General features: G+C 41.0%; 1 protein-coding gene across 10 annotated transcripts in view; it reads left to right on the top strand.

Moving 5' to 3' along the window:
• mecom (MDS1 and EVI1 complex locus) overlaps positions 1-20,716 on the top strand; it is a 94,578-nt gene that overhangs the window by 21,801 nt on the left and 52,061 nt on the right. For all 10 annotated transcript variants that reach the window (XM_037267054.1, XM_037267051.1, XM_037267058.1 and 7 more), the window contains exon 2: positions 10,223-10,581. In XM_037267054.1, the coding sequence (XP_037122949.1) occupies positions 10,223-10,581 (359 nt within the window). The remainder of the gene's footprint in view (positions 1-10,222; positions 10,582-20,716) is intronic.

Genomic DNA, 20,716 nt, shown 5'->3' with positions numbered 1-20,716 from the left:
GTTTCCTACAATATAACAGAAATGCAGCTACAATGTATCAAATTTGCTCATCATCACTTGACGCAGAAAGGGGAAAAAGGAAGAAAATGATGTTTCAACTTCACACACTTTGTCCTTCCCTGGTTCCCCTCCTTTCTTCACCCCCAGCAGAGTCCAATTCCTCCACTTGAGCGCTCAGGGCTAACAGCGGGCTGATTAGTCGCACACCCCCAGCCGCGCTTCGCCGAGGACTCTGCGGCGGGACGACTTCAAATGCACCTCGCTCCGTCCGGCCTAAATAAAACCTGACTGGTCCTAATGGACACGTTTTAATCTCCCTGGGTTATTTGAAGATTTATCCAGTCTTCCTCTGGTCCTGCAGAAACAAATTCCTCTGGCTTTGTTGATTAAACCATTCCCTCTCCACCGTTGCTTATCATCCAACAACGAGCCTCTCTTTTTAATTAAAAGTGAGACACCACAAGTGTGCAATTAACAGCCGGTAATTATAGAGTTGTTTAGAAGTGTAACACTCCACCTTCATTTCAATTATATAATGGACAAGTGGTGCTCTGATCTCCAAATGAGTGAACTCTTGTTGTATTTGTTTAGTGGCAGATTCGGAGGGTTAATTGTAGCCGATGATTGATGTAAGAGCAGAACGAGGGATATGAAAAAGTGCAGCACTCCATCAGCAAATGCAAATGACACCTTCATGTTAATGAGCAGGCGATGGACTGACCTGGCTAGTTTGAGTGTTTCATGTAAGGGGGAAAAAAAAACAAGCATCCGCTCTGCTGCAAACTGATTAGTGCGTTTGAATATGAAAGTTTAATTAAGTGCGTCTAATACAGTTTGTTTTGGGAAATGACACAAAACAGCTAATTGTTTGATACTTCATTTGGATGGCTTTTGATCGCCAAGCAAACGGGAGCGAATTTATCACGCAAGTCTAGAGGCATTGAGCGCTATCCCAAAGGAGGCAGAAGCCGTGGACTTCGTTTAAATCCTTTAACTGATAACTGATGAAAATGGATTTAATGAGCAGTGCAGCCTTTGAGTGAATAAAGCGGAACACTTGTTCAGTTTTAATTACAATTGATTTGCATCTAAGTACATGGCAGTTGCTTTAAAAGTTGTAAGTTTCTTTTACTCAACACAGTTCATCAATATGTGGGAAAAGAGGAGCTCCATTGATTATTTTTTTTTGCTAGCATGAGTGCAAAATGGCAATTATTAATTGCCTGACTTGCTTTAATGTCAGCGGGGGTTTGGTCTATTGTTCCTTGTATTTTACTGATGGATAGTCAATGTTTCAAATGGCTCAGAAGTATTTTAGGGTGATCTAATTATGTGCTTTAATACGCAGTAAATGCTTCAGAAAGAAAGTCGCAAGTTTTTTGTTAAGCTTTGAAGAAAAAAAAAACCCTAAGAAATAAAATAGCTATGAATAAGACAGGACAACATTGTCGAGTTAACATATCAAAGAAACAAAAATAAATTGATTTGATTTAATAAAATTTGATTTAATAAAATAAAAGCAATAAAAAAATAACGGGATGTACGTAGATACTAATTGAAATGACATCTTTGAAAACATTTGTCAAGTCTTGCGTGGCAGCTTTTGCTAAAATTAACACAAAATAGGCAGACCTTAGTAGTAAAGTCAGTTAGTAAAAAAAGTAGTTAAAAAAACAGGGATCGTTTTTTATACTTGGACAACATGTCAATCAGAGAACAAGAAATAATATAGAATCCTCCGACAATACATTATTCACATTGGAAAAGGGAAAAAATAGATTTAGATTCCTTTTTTCTTCTTCCTGAAACACAGAACTCTCACTCCAAGATTTTCAGGGGCTTCAGATCTCACATGTGCTCTCCATCTAATCCGACTCGCTGTTACTGTCATGTTCCTCTTCTTCCATCATTGTCCTTTTGCATCCCTGCCCCAATCTCACTGCCATTTGGCAGCTGTCACTCTCAATTTAGCTCACTCACACACACTAACACACACTCTGACCAGCCTTTCACTCTCCAGCTGAAGCGTTTACTTAAAAACAGAACATGCTTTTTCTTCCACAATAAACAGAAAGTACACTAAAATACTGTTTGGTTGATCCAACTCCTAAATAGAAGGAAATTAACTTTCATAATAAATAACATAAACAGCTTCAGTGCTGTGGGGTGGTTGCGTTGCTCTCTGGCTACGAATGTTAACCTTCAAAAATCATTAAACTATTACATCCTGCTTTGCGAGACAGTTGCTCAGGTCCACATGTTGCCCTGTGGTTTGGAAAGTATCTGCCGCTTTGGACGTTATTGTATGTAACAAGTTCTGTAATAAAGTTAAAGTGGAATTGGTCTGATGCAGCAGTCACCTTAGACAAGAAGCAAGCAGACCCCGGGAGTGGAAAAGTAACTCTCGGACAAAGTCTATTCACATCCACAAATGTTAAATCAATGATGTCAGGTTGGTACTCAGCGGTCAGCTTGTGGCGCTAAAAATAGCCCGTTTATCCTCAGCATACGCAGATCTCATTTTTAATTGAATTAAACTTTTTTTCTTTTTTCAAAACAGAACATCAGACCTGCTGTGTTGAATCTGTATCACACATTTCATCTATGTCTGCTTCAACTCAAACTTCATGATGCAAAGTTGGAGGTTTGTGGTTACTTTTGGTTTATTGCTCATGTTGAGCAATACTGCCAATGCTAACTGCTGGCCTTCCATTGCACTCAGAAATAGGCCCATCGTCTTTTCCGTCCTTCATTGTATAATCTAAAATAATCCATCCCTTATAGTTCCCAACCAAAGGTGGAGTGCAACATAATATTGTGTAACAACAAAATACATACAAAACAAACATATATTTTTCTCATTTACCAGATCATCTGTACACATTTATTTTTATCTTAAGGAGGAAAGCTAATTTGGATGAAATTGGCTAAAATAATGCAAAATAACGCTCAATGAACACAATAAATACGGCCATATTTGGTAACAAAATGGCTCCGTTGTTTTTAAGTATAGCTTTCCGTGTGTTCGTCTATGTGTGTGCGTTGAAGTGATGAGTCTGAGTTTGTCAGATGCCTCAGTTTGGACTTTAAGGCCATTTGTCATTGGTGGGATTCATTACATGTGTCCTTAACCCCCCGCTGCTGGGCAGTGTGATCAGCACTGACCTCCCGTGACAGCCACAGCACCTTCATTATGTCTCAGCAGCCACCCTGTCACTACAGAGACTCTCTAACTGTCTGGGTGACACCCTTGGGTGGGACTCCAATCCCTCATCGGGAAGCCTGCCTGTCTCCGGGCCCGTCACTGTATGCGTTTGTGTGGGCGTTTTATGTTTGCGTGTTTCCATACTCTTTTCATTTTTTTTTTTAATCTTTAAACCATTTGCCATGACATCAAAACTTCAATTGCAAGCCTTTTTCCGCAATATGGTACACAAGGATTTTTTGTTTTAACTGTGGCACCATTGGGTACAATTTCCATTTACAGGCAAAGAATTTCACCATGAATTGATGTAATTATTTTTTAATCAGGACATATTTTAGTATTCTTTCATATTTCTTCTAATGGTTTGATTTCCCAATGGTATCATTTGAGATTACACTCAGTTATGTTATTACTACCCCTCCCCTTATTTTGTAATCAGCAATTATTCAATTATGTCCCATTAGTTGGGGGGGTGTTGCCAGTGTTGCCCGCCCTGGGCATTAGCCCCTGCTCTCTGTCAGGGGTGGACCCCGAGGGCCCCGTGTGATTAGTGTTGCTTCTGCAGAGAGGTGACAGAACCCCTCTTCAAATATTTTGTCTTCATTTTACAGCTTTGAGATGCAATTATGGAGCAGCAGTTCATTACGGCAGCACGCAGGGCTTCATGTTTTATGCATGCCGCCTCATTTAGGCCTTTATTAACGAGCACGCTCTGGCCAGCCTGCCTGCAACCACACCGCGGGCTGCATCGCCGCCGCCGCCACGGCTACTCGTGTGTTTGGAGGTGTGCCGCGCTTGTGAGACGAATGAATAAGAACCAGTGGAAAGTAGAAAAATGAGGTGGAGGTTAAATGGAAAATAAAATCCAAACAAAAGATGGGATTTTAAGAGTGAGGCAAGGCGTGGGTGGTCAGTGAAGTGGTCACTTCACCCACTCTGCCCTCTTCATCTAAGCGGCCCAGCCCGTGACGTGGCTCTATTGCAGAGCGGTCTGGCTTGATGTTAAAGGAGTAGATTGTTAGGGTAGGGCCAGGCGGGGTGACTAACTGCACCTCCCTTAGCAGAAGAAACTCCATCTGCATCCAACATTGAGACAGATGAGGCCAATTTGGCTCCTTAAATTTCTGGGTTGTGATGGATGTGGAGTGGCTGCATACGGAAAAAGCTTTGTGGAAGGGTGCGTGGGGACAGAGGGAGACAGGTGAGAAGGATGTGGGCATTCTGGACAAATAAGAAGAATAAGAGAAGGGAAAAAAGGCTGAATATTTACAATCGCTATTTGTTTTTCTTGAAAATAAAATTCTGGAATGACATGATTTCTGATGGTAGTAAAAATCAAGTGATTTTATGCAACATGTTTTTTATTCGCCTTTGCAGATTTCCACTGAGTCAAAATCAAATATGGAAAAAAAAGTTCTGAAGGGCACACTGCCAAGGTTATAATTTCCTTTTCTGAATGCCTACTTTAGCGATCAATGTGAGGACAACAACACTTGTGCACTTATAGTAAATAATATGATCTGCTTCCGTTGTCCATGTCAAAGGCCCAAATGTAAACAGCTCGGTTGCATCATTCACAAATAGCCGCTGGCATACCCGAGAGAGTCACAATTTATTTGCGTTTGTAACAGTAATTCAATCTCAATATGAATCACTCCTGATAGAGTTAGTTCCTCATATATTCAATGTCATTCATTTGGATTGACCATACTGGAAGTCAATTGCTTTCAACATTTCAAGGGTGAACATGACAAACATTTGCAGGATGCCCCTTGGCATACATTGTAGTTAAAGTTAAGTTCAATTTTACATTAGCAGACATTTATACCAGCTTGTGCCGACCTGCAGAACAGCCTTGCCATCTGTAACAGAGAGCCGCCCCCTCCCTTTTGATAAGATCTCTCATCCTCAGGCCTACATAAATATTTGATCAGGTATAATGGAAATTGTCAAATCAGTCTAATTGTGTAATGTATTATGAAGGCATCAAAGGTAAACAAAGCACATATGCTATCATTTCTTTTAACGACTGGGCCCGGCCGGGGAGGGCTGAGGCTGGTGGTTTGGTACCCAGGGGGGCCTTCCGAAGGGCTAAAGGGGGGGCTGTCAGTAACCACTCTGAATATATGTCCCTTCCTACTCTGCCTGGACCTGCCTCACTCACATTTCATCGAAGGAATCAATTTCTCAAATGTGCACAACTGTGAGCCATAATTATATTAGGGCTTCATGGCACCCGGCCATGGCATGGAAGTGATAAAGGGTGGGAGTCAAGCAAGGGGGAGGAAAAAAAAAGAGATCAATGCTGTTCTGTATTTGTAAAATAACAGTATGATGGAGCAAAGTCGTGAAAGAACAAACTCTCCTTTTTATTTGTGATGTTTCTTTTTCTGGAGAGAACTTTAGGCCTACTGCAGGTGTCTTTTGTTTTATAAATGAAGGATCACACACAGAGGTGACCACATTAGAAACTAAAACTAAGAAAAAATAACATATGTGTTCATTGAATTAATATCATCCATACGATTAATGTAGAAAAATAATCATTTGTTTAAACACCTCAAACCCTTGAAGGAAGTAAATGAAGAACTAAGACAGAGATGGAGATTCCATCCATGGCTTCTTGTCTTTACGTTGCGGCTATCGATTGTGGCTAAAGGGCGCAAACCGTGTTTTGCATTTCCATCTCCGTTTTTATCAACATCCCATTTGTTTGCATCCCATTAAAAATTAATGCATTTTGTTACTCTTTCATATTGATTATGTCAGCGGCTTAGTCACTCTGTAGTACTGAAATTAAATTCACATCATTCTTAAGCGCAAACACACATTTTGTCCCTCTCTCTCTCTTCCGATGCATCTTCTCCTCCGCCGCTTGTCCAAACATACGTCTTTATCAAGTGACTGTTGTCAGACATTAGATAATTAATTGGCCATTTGTCAGGCCGGTGAGGAACATGTTAAAATCCCCCCCCCAACAGCTCCCCAGATAAATCCCAACGTGGACACAGGCGCCTTTGTTGTGTCAGCTTGCCATCGGAGCTGCAGATTTACTATTAAAGGACCCTCATTATTAATCACAACTAATGCTAATTAATTAGGTGTCAATGTGTGCACAGAGGGACCCGCTCTGAGTTTCGGTTTGTTGTGAGACGTTAATTGGTTACTGGGCCCTTAATGAAGTGTTTTCCATTTGGAGTAGTACTTGACTCATTCCAGGCTGAAAAAACAAACAGACTATGTTCATCAATTAAGACTGTGAGATGTTATTCTGGTGTGTGTGTTCGTGTGTGTTTTTCAAAATGTTGGCTTTTGAGAAGGTGCTTACACTGTTTCTTTGTTTTTAAGAAACATGATCAAATTTCATCTTTTTTATTATAAGTAATAATATGAAATAAAAAAATCATAAAATATATGATCATAAAATATCAAAAATAGATCATTTGCAAATAAATGCATGGAGCAAATGCGTATCAAAGTAATGACTGCTCCCTTCAATCTGGTCATGTGATTTCCTCCGAGTCACCCCGATGGACCTGCAAACCTAAAGACTGTCCAACACGGCCCCCATTAAGCACAAAGAGAGTGTTAATTAGGAAGCTTATTGCCTCTCCCGAGGGCAAGCGGGCTCAAAACATTCTCCCCTCCACCCTGCTGAGGGAATGGAGGCACAAAATGATCCACTGTAATTAACAGCGTTTCGTAAATGAACAGCAGCTCCTTTCTGATAGAGCCTCGTTGGAATTGTTTTTATGTTGTTTTGGATTTGGACACAGCGAGTTATTTTTCTGAGCGGTGTAGCCTTTTCCTGAGGGTGTCCGTATTTTTCATAACCGCACATTTAACGGATAATATTTTGAATTTTCTTTTTGAGTTGTTTATTTGATAGGGACAGATTCAAAAACAAACTGTAGCACATTGGATGTTTTTCCAAGCATAGAGATAAAGTCAAGGAAATGATGAAGAGAGCAGGTTCAAAATTGTGATCCTGACTAATGGAGGGAAAAATGTGTGATTATGTTCTGCTAGTTATTTGTACTCACAGGTAACAAATGACATCTACAAATGAACATGAAGGTCCATCCTCATATAGGTCAAGGAGTTCACGTCCATATTTCGAGATCTTAGACCTCATCAGTCAATAGTTGGGCCTGCTTACGTTGATGTCAGATGGGAATTAGCTCCTTACTAAATGTGGATGAAAATATTATTTAAAAAAAAAAAATACATTGTGTTAGTGTATACAGGCATACTGTGAAATAATAAAAAAATAATGCACTATTAAAAAAATCCATAAATGATAGCACCTTAAGTGGCTATGTATGAGAGAAAGGAAATTCAAAAAGGACAGTCCTGAAGGCCCATGTCCACAGGTAGGTTATTTCGCTCTGTAAACATATGTATCCATTTGTCCCGTGGGTGCGTCCCGTCGGCGGTGGCTGGGTCACACCTCCATTAGGGGCTTTGTCAGAGTGATTAATAGCTCTTTCTATCATATTTAATTCACTCCCTGATGATGGCGGCCCTGCTCGTGGCTCGGGGTAATCGTGTGATCTATGAGTGTGCCCAACACCTTGTGGCAGAGGTGAAAATCATTGCGCACATGCAGATAGCAGGGCTCCAAATAACCGTTTTACTTGTTAATAAAAATGTAGGGATTTGACATCAAATGCAAATATTTGACTGTATTAGATAAAAGATATTATACAAATGTGGTTAATTTTTAATCCTTTATAGGGCATATATTGAAGTACTAGCAGGTGCTCCTATAATTTTTTTTAGTGTCAGAAGAAAGAGAAATCATTTATTTATTTTTTTTTGTTTATTATCCAATCTTAAATACATCTGGATCCAGATATATTTTTAGGTAGATGTATAGTCTACTAGTATGGTACCAAGTAGATGTATACATAAGAGTAAATTAAACACACCATGCTTTTCAGTGTGTTTAAAATTTCAATTTTGATAAACAATGTCATCTTGCATTCATAAAACTGAGAACAAGACACACACACACATACAAATGTGCTCATCTACGCTAGAATTTACTAAGCTCTTTGCCTAATCAATCACATGAACCCCCAACTTTCAAAACCCTCAAGTATTTGCCTGCAGCTAATGTTTACCTCGCATACACAAAGATGTTTATGAGTCAAACGTTCTTGTCGAGTCCAGCGAACCAAGGAAATTTCTGGTCTAAATCAAATCTCAATTTGGAGCCTACGATTGGAGGGGGAAATGTCAAGGGAGGAACAGCAATGGGGGGATACAGTTACCTATAAAAGCTCTTGTCCCTCTACCATATGGTAAGCTTCACATCCAGGACCATAACCTTGTTACACACAGTGCGTTGAAAATCATTAGGCTGACTTCTCGAGGTCCGTCGGGTTTCAGACTGGAGAACAATCTTCACCGGTCTTTCTTTTTCAAACAAGCTTAGCCCACATAAAATGTGTTGATAGTTTCACAGATACTTTAGTCTTGCTTCACTTAACCATTGCCTAAACATAGTGAGAGATTTTGTTCAGGTATCCAGTTGGGCTTTTGCAAGTCAAAATCACTTGTGGCGGATCACAGTGATCTTTGCAGTCATTCAGAAGAACAGTTGCTTCATGCTCGCTGAACAAGTAAATGCATTTGTATCTGTGTGCGGATTAAAGGTTCTATGGCTTACCGCACAGTGAGGCGGTGTCACATCAGCAGTCATTCTGGAATGTTCCTGAGCCCAGAGATGGGTTGCTGAGCCTCATTAGCGGAGCCCCTTCACTCTGCAGCTTGTCAACTCACGTTAGGCACAGCTCACCACAGATGCACGCCAGGGAGTGACAGCTTCCTGTGGATCATTTCCGTATTCCAGTGTCTCCTTCTTCCACTACCTTGTTCATTAGAAATCATCAAATCTCTAAGCTGGTCACTTTATATTCGGCTATTTCTTTATCATTTCTTCCCTGAAACTTCAAATTAAACTGGATATCCAATTCTATGTTTGACAGTTGTGCTGTGAAGTGAAATTGACAAAATATAGGTTTTTAAGATGTCAATAATTGAATATGACTTCATAGAACCCAATCAATTTATTTAATAAGACAATATTATACCATACGTTTGTAAAATTAGGCAGTGTGTTTTTCTGATTCCGGCAAGATTGCCTTTGAGGGAACAAAGCGATTTCCAGAAAGGTGTGCCTGGACAAATTAGGCGTGGCAGAATTTCAAAACCAGACCCCAGCCACACAAAAATTCAGAGATAATCCACAACAGATATGTCCGTCGCCAAATTTGTAAACTAAACAACCTGGGCGAACTCTGGCTGGCAACAAGTTACCAGTCAACATATGTATGAGGCGACTAGGCCGAATTATCCAAGCAATGATTCATATTATTTCTTCTCCCTGAGTTTTTTGTGAATTTTTAATTTTCTCTGTATATTATTGAGACAGAAAAACATATTTTTCATCGCTCTATTATGAATACCACCATACTGGAGAAGCCCCGTGTGAGTTCAGAGGTCATTGTCTACGTCCTGTTTCACTATATTCACAATTAACCCCTGCACGCTTCCTTCTGTTTTCACTGTATGACAGAGCTCAAGTTCAGGAAAAGGAAATATAAAACAGTCAGAGCAGTACAATGCCATGTAACTTCTGCTCTCTCGCCCTGGTATCACCCCCATCTCAATGCCATAAACACTTGATCCTGTTTCTCGCATTCCATGCGTACTATTTTTTTAAAAATTGCAAACATACACATTTCACAGCAATATTTTATATATATTTTAAAAAAGTCTTTGTTTTATCTTTGAAACATATACACAGTGATGCAGCAAGGTGAATTAGAAAAACCCAAAGAACAAACAGACATTGGAAATAAACCCACTTTAAATTAAAAAACAATACAACAGCTTTGTTTCAATGTCTGATCTCCTGCTTTAATGTGAAACTTTGTTGTATTGCATAAATTTTCATCTTTGACTGCTCACTATCCTCAAAGCAATTATTTTTGTGTTTCACTTGAGCAGATGATGAAGATGACAAGTATGCTTGCCATCCTGTTGACATCTTAGAAGATACTTGTGGCTCAGATGGAGATCCTGCACAGTCCTCAGGCCCAGCAGAGGATCCAACGTCCCCGTCGCTGTCTGAAGATGAAGTGTCACCTCATAGACCTGCGTCCCTCCATCACCACCAACAACAACCAAACACATTTTTAAGCCAAGACAACCTGACCATTCCGCTGGACTTTGAATTGCAACAGTCAGCTGTTGGAAATGGTGCTGTGGGCATCTGGAGTCGCAGGAGCCTTTATATCGGCGAACGCTTTGGACCGTACCTCGGCGAGCAAACGCCCTCTCTCAAAGACCCCACTCAAGGCTGGCAGGTAAGAAAATAATTCATTCTATATATGTTAGCTGAAATGCATCAGTGTGGATTTGATGGCTTTGGTTACTTCTTTGTTTGATGCAGTTTTTGGTCAAGTGGGATAGATCCCTGCCAAGTGAACGGACATCAGTTGTCCCCCCATTTTACCATGTTCAAATCTAACCCGCGTGCACCGCCATGTGCTTATTTCACTTTTACACACAGTGATGTAGTGTTTGATTGGAATCATTGAAAGTATAGGAGATGAGGTTGTGCTCTTAACTCAATTACAATGAAACACCATAAATTCTTGTTAGAGACCCACTGCGGCTATTGGCAAATCAGACGACAGAGAAAATCGAAGCTAGGGGCACAAGACAAGGTCAAAGGTTAGGTGTGGTGTGTCAGTGTCAGACCGGTTTGGTTTTATTGAGGTGGAGGAAGGGTCTTGGCTTCACCTAGTCTTATGGGATAGATTCTTACCCATTTACAAATGAGGCACGCACACGTAAACACGTAGGCACTCACAAACATTGTGTAGGGCAGCACGGTGGCCAACTGGCTGGCGACCAGCTCAGGGTGTATCCTGCCTGTTGAACAAAGACAGCCATGAGCAGGTCTCGTGAGTGTGTGTGTGTGTGGGGGGGGACGCACCAAAGTTAATCGGGCGCAGGGTGCAGTAGGTGGGCTTGACGCTACAAGAGTTAATTGTCGATGGGGGTGTGAATAAGAGGAAGAGGGGTGTAGAATAGAAAAGTCGAACGGGACATCCACTACAGCAGGTGGCAGTGGTGTTCTCATTGTTAGAGGATGTGCAGCACCCAAGTGTAAGTGTTTTTATTTTTATTTATTTATTTAACACAAAACAGGAGATATGTTGAGTAGTGAACAAACCATTAAGCTATAAAATGGCAAAATATTGTGCAGGGATTAAAAGAAAAGCGGAAAGAGGCAAAGAAAATGTTAATGAGGTTATTTTTTGTTGTAAATACATCTATATTCCTTGTTTTATTTTTAGAATGCATAGGTGTTAATATCACAACTTTATAGACAAATGAGACAATTTATAGTCACGGCAGAGTGTGGACGGGGCGAAAAACAATTTTCTTCTTAAGGCCTATTTCTACTCATGCGTAGACGTGGGCAACAATGGCCACATTGCATCACGAGACATATGATCAAATTAGCTCCAACAAAAATAATCTTTGTCTTCATTAGGGACTTCTAAATATAATTTTTTATTTGCAGTTTGAGACCTCATCTTTTAGTATCTTTCGGGAAACCCTTCAGTTTGCCAATCCAAGCATGACTATAACAATGAAAAAAATATATCATTCCTACTGTGCCCAAATATCATTCCAACAATACTTCTTCTAAATGATCAATTTGATGAATTCTAATCCAGCAATAATTTATGAGGTACTCCAATAATAATAAGCATTTAAAAAGCAGAGAAGCTCGGCCCATAGGTGTGTATGTGAACGCGGGAGATGGCGTTGCGGGGGTGTTGGAGGGAAAGATGGGGCCTTGGTGAGGCAGCACTGTATCACAATGTTTAATTACCATCTTGACAGGGAGCCATAAGTCTTTCCATTAAGTAAATAAGTTGTAAAGAATTTATGATGAAATGCACATTATTCAGAATGGATATTCAGTGATGACATCCCTGCATTAAATATGGTAAATGCTATTAAGGGCTCCAGAACGTCCCACCGCCCCCTCCCTTCTCATGCCCATCGCCTGCCCATTGCCCGCACCCTCCTGCCTGCAGACCGTCAATATGCCAATAAGCCCCTTTGGAAGGTCTGTGAAAACAAAATTGATTTGGCAAATGTGAGTTAAGACAGAGATGTTTGCTTTCATCATCAAATCCAGCATGGTGAGGTGATGTCACCGACCGGGGAACGATAAAGTGGCGCTCCCATCTGGAGCGCTTGATGAAGAGCCTCGAGCGGCTGTAGCTGGTCTTGACAGATCGGGGGAAGTTTGTCACCTGAGAGGCCACAGCTCCTCAACACCATCACCATAAATTTATGGGATTTATTCATAAAGGGGAAGTGTGAGTTATGGGGTCCATGATGCTTTATGAATACAGGAATAGTGACTTATGGCAAAGATAGCCTCAGTAAATAAAAGGCAGCACTGAGGGATCCATTGGACCTCCACTGTGGTAAACACGGCTGGACTGCACACCAATATGTGTGTGTATGATTGTGCGAGGGTCTTCAGTTTTGGGCCATGTAACCCAAATTTGTAGTCACATTACTAAAATAATCAGAGGTGTCAAGTAATTAAGCAAAAATACTTTGTTGTTGTTTTTCAGTAGAAAATGTGTGTATCTGTATCTAAGTAGAGTATTAATTTTTGGGCCTCCTATGTACTTCTACACACACACACACACACACGGCTTTTGATACACATTTGGATGACCATGAGTCCATATTATGCCGTCTCTGTCATCTGACACATTCAAATTCAAACTCACTTTAGGTCAGTTAGCACCAACAATAAGAAAGGGAGCTCGAGCTGAGAGTTATAGAGCACTCAATGAGTCTTTGGCTTCAACCGAAAACCTGTTGGCCCCGTGGGATTTCTGGGCTTTAAAAAAAAAAAATGGGCGCCTCCTGCAGTTGGAGTGATGGGCGGAGCACGTTAGGGGTGCAGGAAGGGATGGGAAGGTAAGGCATGGGCGGGACCGGGCTTCTTAGGCCTTTTGTGCTTCTCTTGAGTTCGAGGCGGAGGCGATAGTTTTGGTGGTGAGGAGGTGGTGAAGGAGATTAGCAGTGATGGTGAATGGGAATAGAGGATTAGGTGGCTGGGCCAGGCCTTTCTTGGCTCTGGCTGGTCTCCTGAACCTTCTGGATGGAGGGAGAAGAGGCAGATGCCTGCTTACACATCCTTCAAACTGCTGTCAACTCAAGTACACGAGTTGATGAATGATCACTCCTGTACTTAGTTGTGCATACCAGTCCATTTTCTCACAGACAACAGCAAGTTAGGAGCCGCACCATTGACCAGGTGGCAGAACTAGACAAACAATATTTGTTTGGTCTGTACTTGATCTGCACAGGTGTAATCACGCTTATGGTTTTGTTTTGTAACCTTTTTTGTTCTTAAACATGCAGTGTTTTATAATCTGTCAAAGTCAGCGGTGCTCTCAGTGATTTGCATGTGTCCTCACAGGATCATACGTGTCTTAGACAGAGTGTGGGAGTAAGGACTTGGGGTGTTTCAAGAGGGCATTTTTTTTGTGCATGGATAAGCCGCTGTCCTGAATGAATGCAGATGTCTGTGGCCGTCTGGATGTCTGTCCCCCTGTGCACTGACGGCCTGTCACCTCTCTCTGTCACGAGGAGAAAGAGCCACTCTCATGCCTCACTAAAAGCCCCTTAATCCCCGAGGCCCAAGCCACATCCCGTCCACTGTCAGAGAAGAAGGTCCTACCCACAGCAGCGCTATTGGGATGAACCTCTCTGTCACTCATGCACCTCTCGGTGAAACCACAGCTTCACGTTTTCTCATGAACACGCACTTTTTATTTTTTTATGCAACTCGAAAGAAAGAAAAAAAACAGGAATGGAGGGATGCTAACATAGCACAGCATGTATATTTATTTTCTTTCTTTTTCTTTCTTTCTTTCTTTCTTTCTTTCTTTCTTTCTTTCTTTCTTTCTTTCTTTCTTTCTTTCTTTCTTTCTTTCTCAATTAAAAACACTATAGGCGTAATCCTGTTTGGGCTAAACTACCGGGCTATCTGAGGCGTCTAACTTGTTGATAGTGAGCGTTCGACCTCTCTTCAACCATGTGGGTCTTCTTTTGTCTAATTGGGTGTCTATGGGGTGTCTGTGAGAGATGAACTGGCCCTTCACTGCAGCCAGATCTTGATTGTCTTGGAGTGATGTCCATTGAAAACCCTAAAGACAAAACAAGATGAGGGTTCATCGTCCTGCCTCTCAGTTAGTTTGGTAATCCCTTTCCTTGGGTTAATCTGTTGTTTGTTGGTGCTGGCGGAGGCCAGTGTGTATCGAGCAGTGGGGGTTATTGACGTTCTAATCTCATGTGGAAAAGGCGAGGACATTTTTTTTTTTCAGACAAAGCACAGTCCTGACTCCAAGCTTCCATTGCGCATGTCTCCCAATATGTCTAAAGTTGTCCTTTTGCAGTTTTAGAAACAAACAACACTATGGTCATTTTTTAATTTCCTGATTTGTCCTAAAAACTACCCTCGTCCTTTATCATCTCCCCCTCATGTCCTCCTCCTTCCTCTCTTTCTCTGTTTGAGTTCCCAGCAGGGAGGGGAAGCTAGGTTAACTAACTGAACAAAGTCAGAGTGAATTGCTAAAGGACAAAGGCGGGCGTGAGTGGGAGCCCGGGAATTCGGAAGGTGTAGCCACCCGCTCAAAGCCAGGTGAAGGAGGCCCTCATCAGGCGTCCGTCGGAGCAGGGCAAAGGTCATAGGACATAGTCGATTTTAAGTGAATGGAAGAGCATATTTGACTGAAGAGGGGAGTTTGGGAGAGAAAAAAAGAGATGAAGTAGGAGCAGCGATTGAATAAATCAGAGGGGGGCATTGTTAATCCCAGTTAATCTGACCTGCCTTGATGAAGACAAAGGTCCTGCTGATGCTTTAGTGGGATCGTCACAACACATGCATACCACATTGTGAACTCAATGGGGGTGCTGATCAGGTTGAAGAGACATCCAAGAAAGGTTCAAAAACATAAGTGTCTAGACAGAAACAAATACACAGGCCAACATTGTGCTAATAAATACCATTGGTGTGAATTATAAATCTGAAATTTAAATCCGCTATCTAAGCAACTTTTTTTTTTACAAACGGTGTCAAATACAGTAATAAAGACACATTACATACACTTGTTACATTCTTGATGACAATATGAGCAAATAGTCAGCTACACTTAATGTTGTCAAATGTAGAAGCGAAATTGAGGGGACCCATAAAAAACGTACAGGAAACCAAGGTGATGAATTCCGTGTGCTGGGTCCATAGATACCTTATCTACGGGGAGCATGATAGGGTAAGGGCCTTCTCTTAAAACACACGACTGATTGTTTCCAAATGTCCACCCAACAGGGAAAGGTTAGAAAGTGCGACAGACTGCTACTCCGGGGCAGAGCTTGCAAGCTTTTTATTAGTCTAATTCAAGGTGAATGGAGAGTGAAAAGCAAGTCAGTCTCAGTTTTGCTGCTCCAGTTGCTTAACTATCACTCAGATCACATTACCAAGCAGTAAATCTAAGTACCAGTTAAGGCAAATGTGTGCTAATACAAATCACTTAAGTCTGTGGTCAGTATTATACAAACAGGTACAGCATACTTTTAGCCTTTGCTCTACTTTGGTAGTGACTTGCAATTTCTATATTTTTGTTTCTTAAGTGCACCTGTGTGTGCGTGTTTTTAGTATGTGGCAGTATCGCCACATTTTGAGAACCACTTTTTTGTTCTGTACCTCTAGTTCAAAGGGCAATAAAACACAAGGATCTGGTTTGAACATTTACAACACTTAAAAAAACACAGACGCAACCACATTTATCACATAAATCCTGTGCCCCATTGCAATTATTCCATATTGCTGCTCCAATTAGAGAAGGTCCAAAACCAGGGGCTTGAAGCTGCCCTGTTCAGGAAGATAGAAAGCAGAGGCCACAGGTGGTAGTAACTTTAGTGAAACTCTACTATGTCATAATACTTTAATTCCGCAAATGTGAAAGGTTGCTGCTCACACTTGTGCTTATGTGGAAAGTAAATATTTGTGAGTGGTCCTTGTCTATTCTTTAGAGATATGACATGGTAATTAGTGTAAATGGTTAAACAGTAAATGACTGATAATAGAAAATTTAAGAAAACAATCACGTCATCACTGGATCAATATAGCTTTGGAGACAAATATAATCAAATTAAAGATGAATGGAACAAGAATTGCTGCCAGTTCATTTAAAGTTATAATATCACAAAAAACGTTATCCATTATATCCCATAAACACCAATCTAAATTCATTCTGAATAATTTATTCTGGGGATTTTCACTTGCGAACAAAATAGCCCAAGTTAATTTTCAAGCCACACTTTTAATGATCTGTATTTTTGTTGTTCAGATGATATTGAATTTTGTTATGTATTGTTTTCTTGTTGTTCATATCTTATCAAGATCGTTAGATTTTGTTTCGACCTGTGCTTCTGAACCTGTCCCCTTGTGTCTTCCAATCAACTCCAGCAGTCACTTGTGTCTTGTCCAAGTGTTCCTCAATGTCTCATCAATTTTCTTGTATTTATTTCCCTGGATTATTTTTGTCTTTTTAAGTGGTCTCCATTTACAAAGCGCTATTGATTTGTAGAAATGCTTGTACACTGTTATCCAAACATAGTCTTCTTCAGAAATAGGAAGTAAGCCATTGTCTTTAATGATTAAGCGAATGATTTACTCTACTTTGTATAAAAGCGGTGTAATTCATAAAGTTGTGAGAGACGCCAGACTTTTTGAGTAATATATTATGTCGAACTAGAAAGCCTCATAAATCATCTGCAAGAGCTCCCTCCAACATGAACAGTACGATACATATGCTACAAGTCAGATTTCATTTGCGTTCTGCCGAGGAGCATTTTTTTGTTTACACTCGCGTTGACTTCGGGAACGTTTGTTCTAAGTATATTACAGACATTTTTGCAACAAATCCTTTTCATACCCATCACTGTTCATTGTTCAAAAATTTAAATCTGAGCAACAATAAAGTGTTACAAATATTGGATTAGACATAGAGCATGCATATGTTTTGAATTATTTTTTTTCCGTGGTAGAGAACATGCATAGTGACTTTGGGTAGCCTGTGATGAGATAGGATTGGTTCGAGTCAGACAACTAAACCAGAGTGATAGATGATGTAGAAGAGAAACAAAGATGGATTGATAGAAGAGAGAAAAACAAAGTGAGTGTGGTGGAATCACCCAAGAAAGTGAGAAAAATATCCAATGTCTTGTCTTGTGTGTGCCAAGGGAGACTCATTTCCCTCTGGAGTATTCCACCCGAATTCGGTAATAGGATTTTCCAGACAGCAAGGTAGACTGTGAACCATCTTGGTTAATGGTTGCTCACAGATCAGGGTTAATGCAGCCCAAAAGCTCCTCCGCTGCATGGGGTGCTATGGGACTCTGTCACTCCCTCCTCGTTGGCCTGCAATGTCAACATTGATCCTTCACAAGGGATTTCTCCCTGCAGAACTCAAAGGGCATTTCTGACATCTTCAACAAACTAATTGTTATCTCCATTCCTGCTAAGCCCTCCAAGTATGTTATGACATTCATTGTAACACAGCGTTTGATCGGTTCTGCTCTCCTCCCAGTTCTCCTCTCTAACCCTGAGTGATACTGGGACCAGGTCCACCCCCCAACTAGGACATACAGCCATAAATCATCTTGCTGGCACAAGACTCTATTTTCAAAGCAGAATTAGGGGCATTTTAGGGACACAAAGGTCTTTGAGACCCTTTGAAAAAAGGGATAACATCTTTTTAATTATTCTGATTAACTGATTTGACAAAGATTACGGTTAAGAGAGCCCATTCTATATTCTTTAGTAAAACAATTAAGACTACATTCCATACATCTAAATTAAATCAAAGTATAGCTGACAGGGCCAACTCCTGGTCGACTCAAAATTGCAGTGAAGTTTTCATCTCACCCAAACATGGAAGGATAAGTTCCAGCTTTTCCACACCCCTGAATACAGAAAATGGATGGCTGATTGCTGGAGAGAGATTTTAGGACCTTGCTCAAGGGCACCATGCTAGTTGTGCTCAGGTGGAAAATTGACCTTGCTTCCACATCTAAGTAGTTGCTCTTGAATCTTGATTCTATATTCCAAAGGCAAGTTCTTACTGATTTAAAATAACTGCCACCCCAAAAGGACTATATTTGGGAACATTAAATGGTTTTGTAGTACCTTGAAAATACTCAAAGTGCTTTCACAATATATCATCCACATACCTGCAAGAAAAGTAAACAGCTCATTGGCAAGTCGGGGAAGAGTATCTTGCAGGATATTATGACGGAACATGAGAGGTAAAAGGGCTTTTCATTTGTGGGCCAATCAAGAGTACCATTTTTCCAAAATATATCTTGTTGCCAAGATGGCCAGGACATGGTTTTACAGTGCAACTTGGTGGTTTCACCCCCGTTGACACGAAGAAGACCCTCGCCAAAGGTGGCCTCCCCTCACCGCTTTACATTCCACATTTCCACCAGTCTCCATCGTCCCAGTGTGTTTGGATGGCCCAGCCATTCTGTCAGTGTGTGAGGGACTGCTGTTTTTCTTACAGGCCAGATCAAGACAAGAGATGGGCCTCAGGGGGCGTGAGGATGTGAAGCTTTTGACATGTCTCGTAAATCTGGGGTGTCCCATCTCCAATGCCCGATCAGTGCACGGCAATGAGAACAGCAATGAGGCGTGAGGATGAACATTCCTCAGCCTGTTCTCACAGACAATCCTCAGGGTTTTGCTTGGAGAATTTTTGTGACTTTTTTTTTCTGACAAGTGATCTGTTTACCTTTCTACTTAAATCAACTCTGATCAATAGACTTCCAAATCCCATTTGGCCTTTGAGATTTGTTTCTGAAAGGTGTCAAAACATCAGTTCATCATTGTATTCAGGGTCCATGAGATGTCTAGGGATATAAGAGTAAGGGATCAACGGATAAACTAGCACCCAGAACAGAGAATGGTTTGAAGCAGTAATAATCTCTGTGGTGATCATTCTCACGTCTGTCAGCTCTCTGATGCAAACTGCTCAAATTTGTCCCAATTGTGTGGTTGTGTTATTCAAGATGCAACCAGCCATTTTGTGTACTGTTTATTCTATTCAGAGTCACAGGAAATCTAGAGCATGTGCTAACTGACTTAAGAGGCAAGATGTGCATTAAACTGATCATCAGGGCATTTTACATCAAATTGGTTTTGTGAAATTGTTTTAAAAAGTCCTTTACCGGTACTCGTTCGTTTATGTTGTTTCCAAAAAATTAGCAACTAATCGTCAATTTATTTTGCAAGCCAGACCATATATTCAAGTTGACCACGGTTGGAAAGAGAAAGGCAACAACTTAAAAGTATCTAAAAATAAAATCCCTAGTGACAGAGCCACCCACAACAAAACAAACCGGTCCTCACTCATCCCATTGTGTCCTTCCTTTTATCCAGCGAGCCACCGAAGCAACGTTAGCTAGATTTTTCACCCAAATGGAAATGCAACCTGTCACTTTACGCAGCCTCCAACCGCTATGTCTGTCCAATCCGTCATCACGCACAGGCAGCCCTGCAAATAGGACTGCCACTCTCACTGTCATGTGAGTAACGGATGTCCCGTTACCACTGGGTGGGGCCAGGCTACACTCAGGTCCACTTTCACCCCTCTTGCCCTTCACCATTTTTTCTCAGTTGTCTTCTCAAGACTCCTCCCCCCCCCCTCCTCTCTCTGATGATACTTTTTATTTATAGCTTATTGTTTGCAATGTATGCTACATCCTCTGAACACACACACATGAACACACGCCATGCATCAATCCCTAATCAAGACTCAAGAGCAGTTTTACAATAGGAGCAGTCCTGGGGTGAAATAAATTGTGTCCTGGATTGGTAACCTAACAGCCATCATAAATAATGTAGACCTATTTGAAGGGGAAGATGGGGCATTAGAAGCTATTTACACTGCAGAAGCTGAGCTATCGATCAGGGGATGTCCCAGAGATAAGAATGGGATGATGTCATGGTTATTTATAGGGCGTCTTGATGGTATGGCCAAAGAGGAGGTTGTAGGATGACAGAAGCCTTTTTGAATTTTTGGCACCAATGAAAATTAGCAGTAGACAAGATGTACAGCTAAAAACTTACACAGCATGAAACACAAATTAATGATGCATACCTAAGGATGCACAATGCCTGTGGTGTGACTGGAGCCTATAAAATGTTGTTAGACAGAATCGCTAAGAGGCAAAACAGTACATCTCTGTCTCTATAAAACATTGGTGCTCCACTGATGCGCTATCAAGTGAGCCAAAGGCCATATTCAATAGGAGACTCGGACAGAATTACCATTCAGGGATCACTTGCCAGGCCAACATAAATACAAATGAGCTGCCGGTCTGTCG

The sequence above is a fragment of the Syngnathus acus genome, chromosome 13, assembly GCF_901709675.1.
Source record: "Syngnathus acus chromosome 13, fSynAcu1.2, whole genome shotgun sequence".
NCBI lineage: Eukaryota > Metazoa > Chordata > Actinopteri > Syngnathiformes > Syngnathidae > Syngnathus > Syngnathus acus.
Note: the sequence above shows the minus strand (reverse complement) of the source record. Positions and strands in the feature narration are given on the sequence as shown.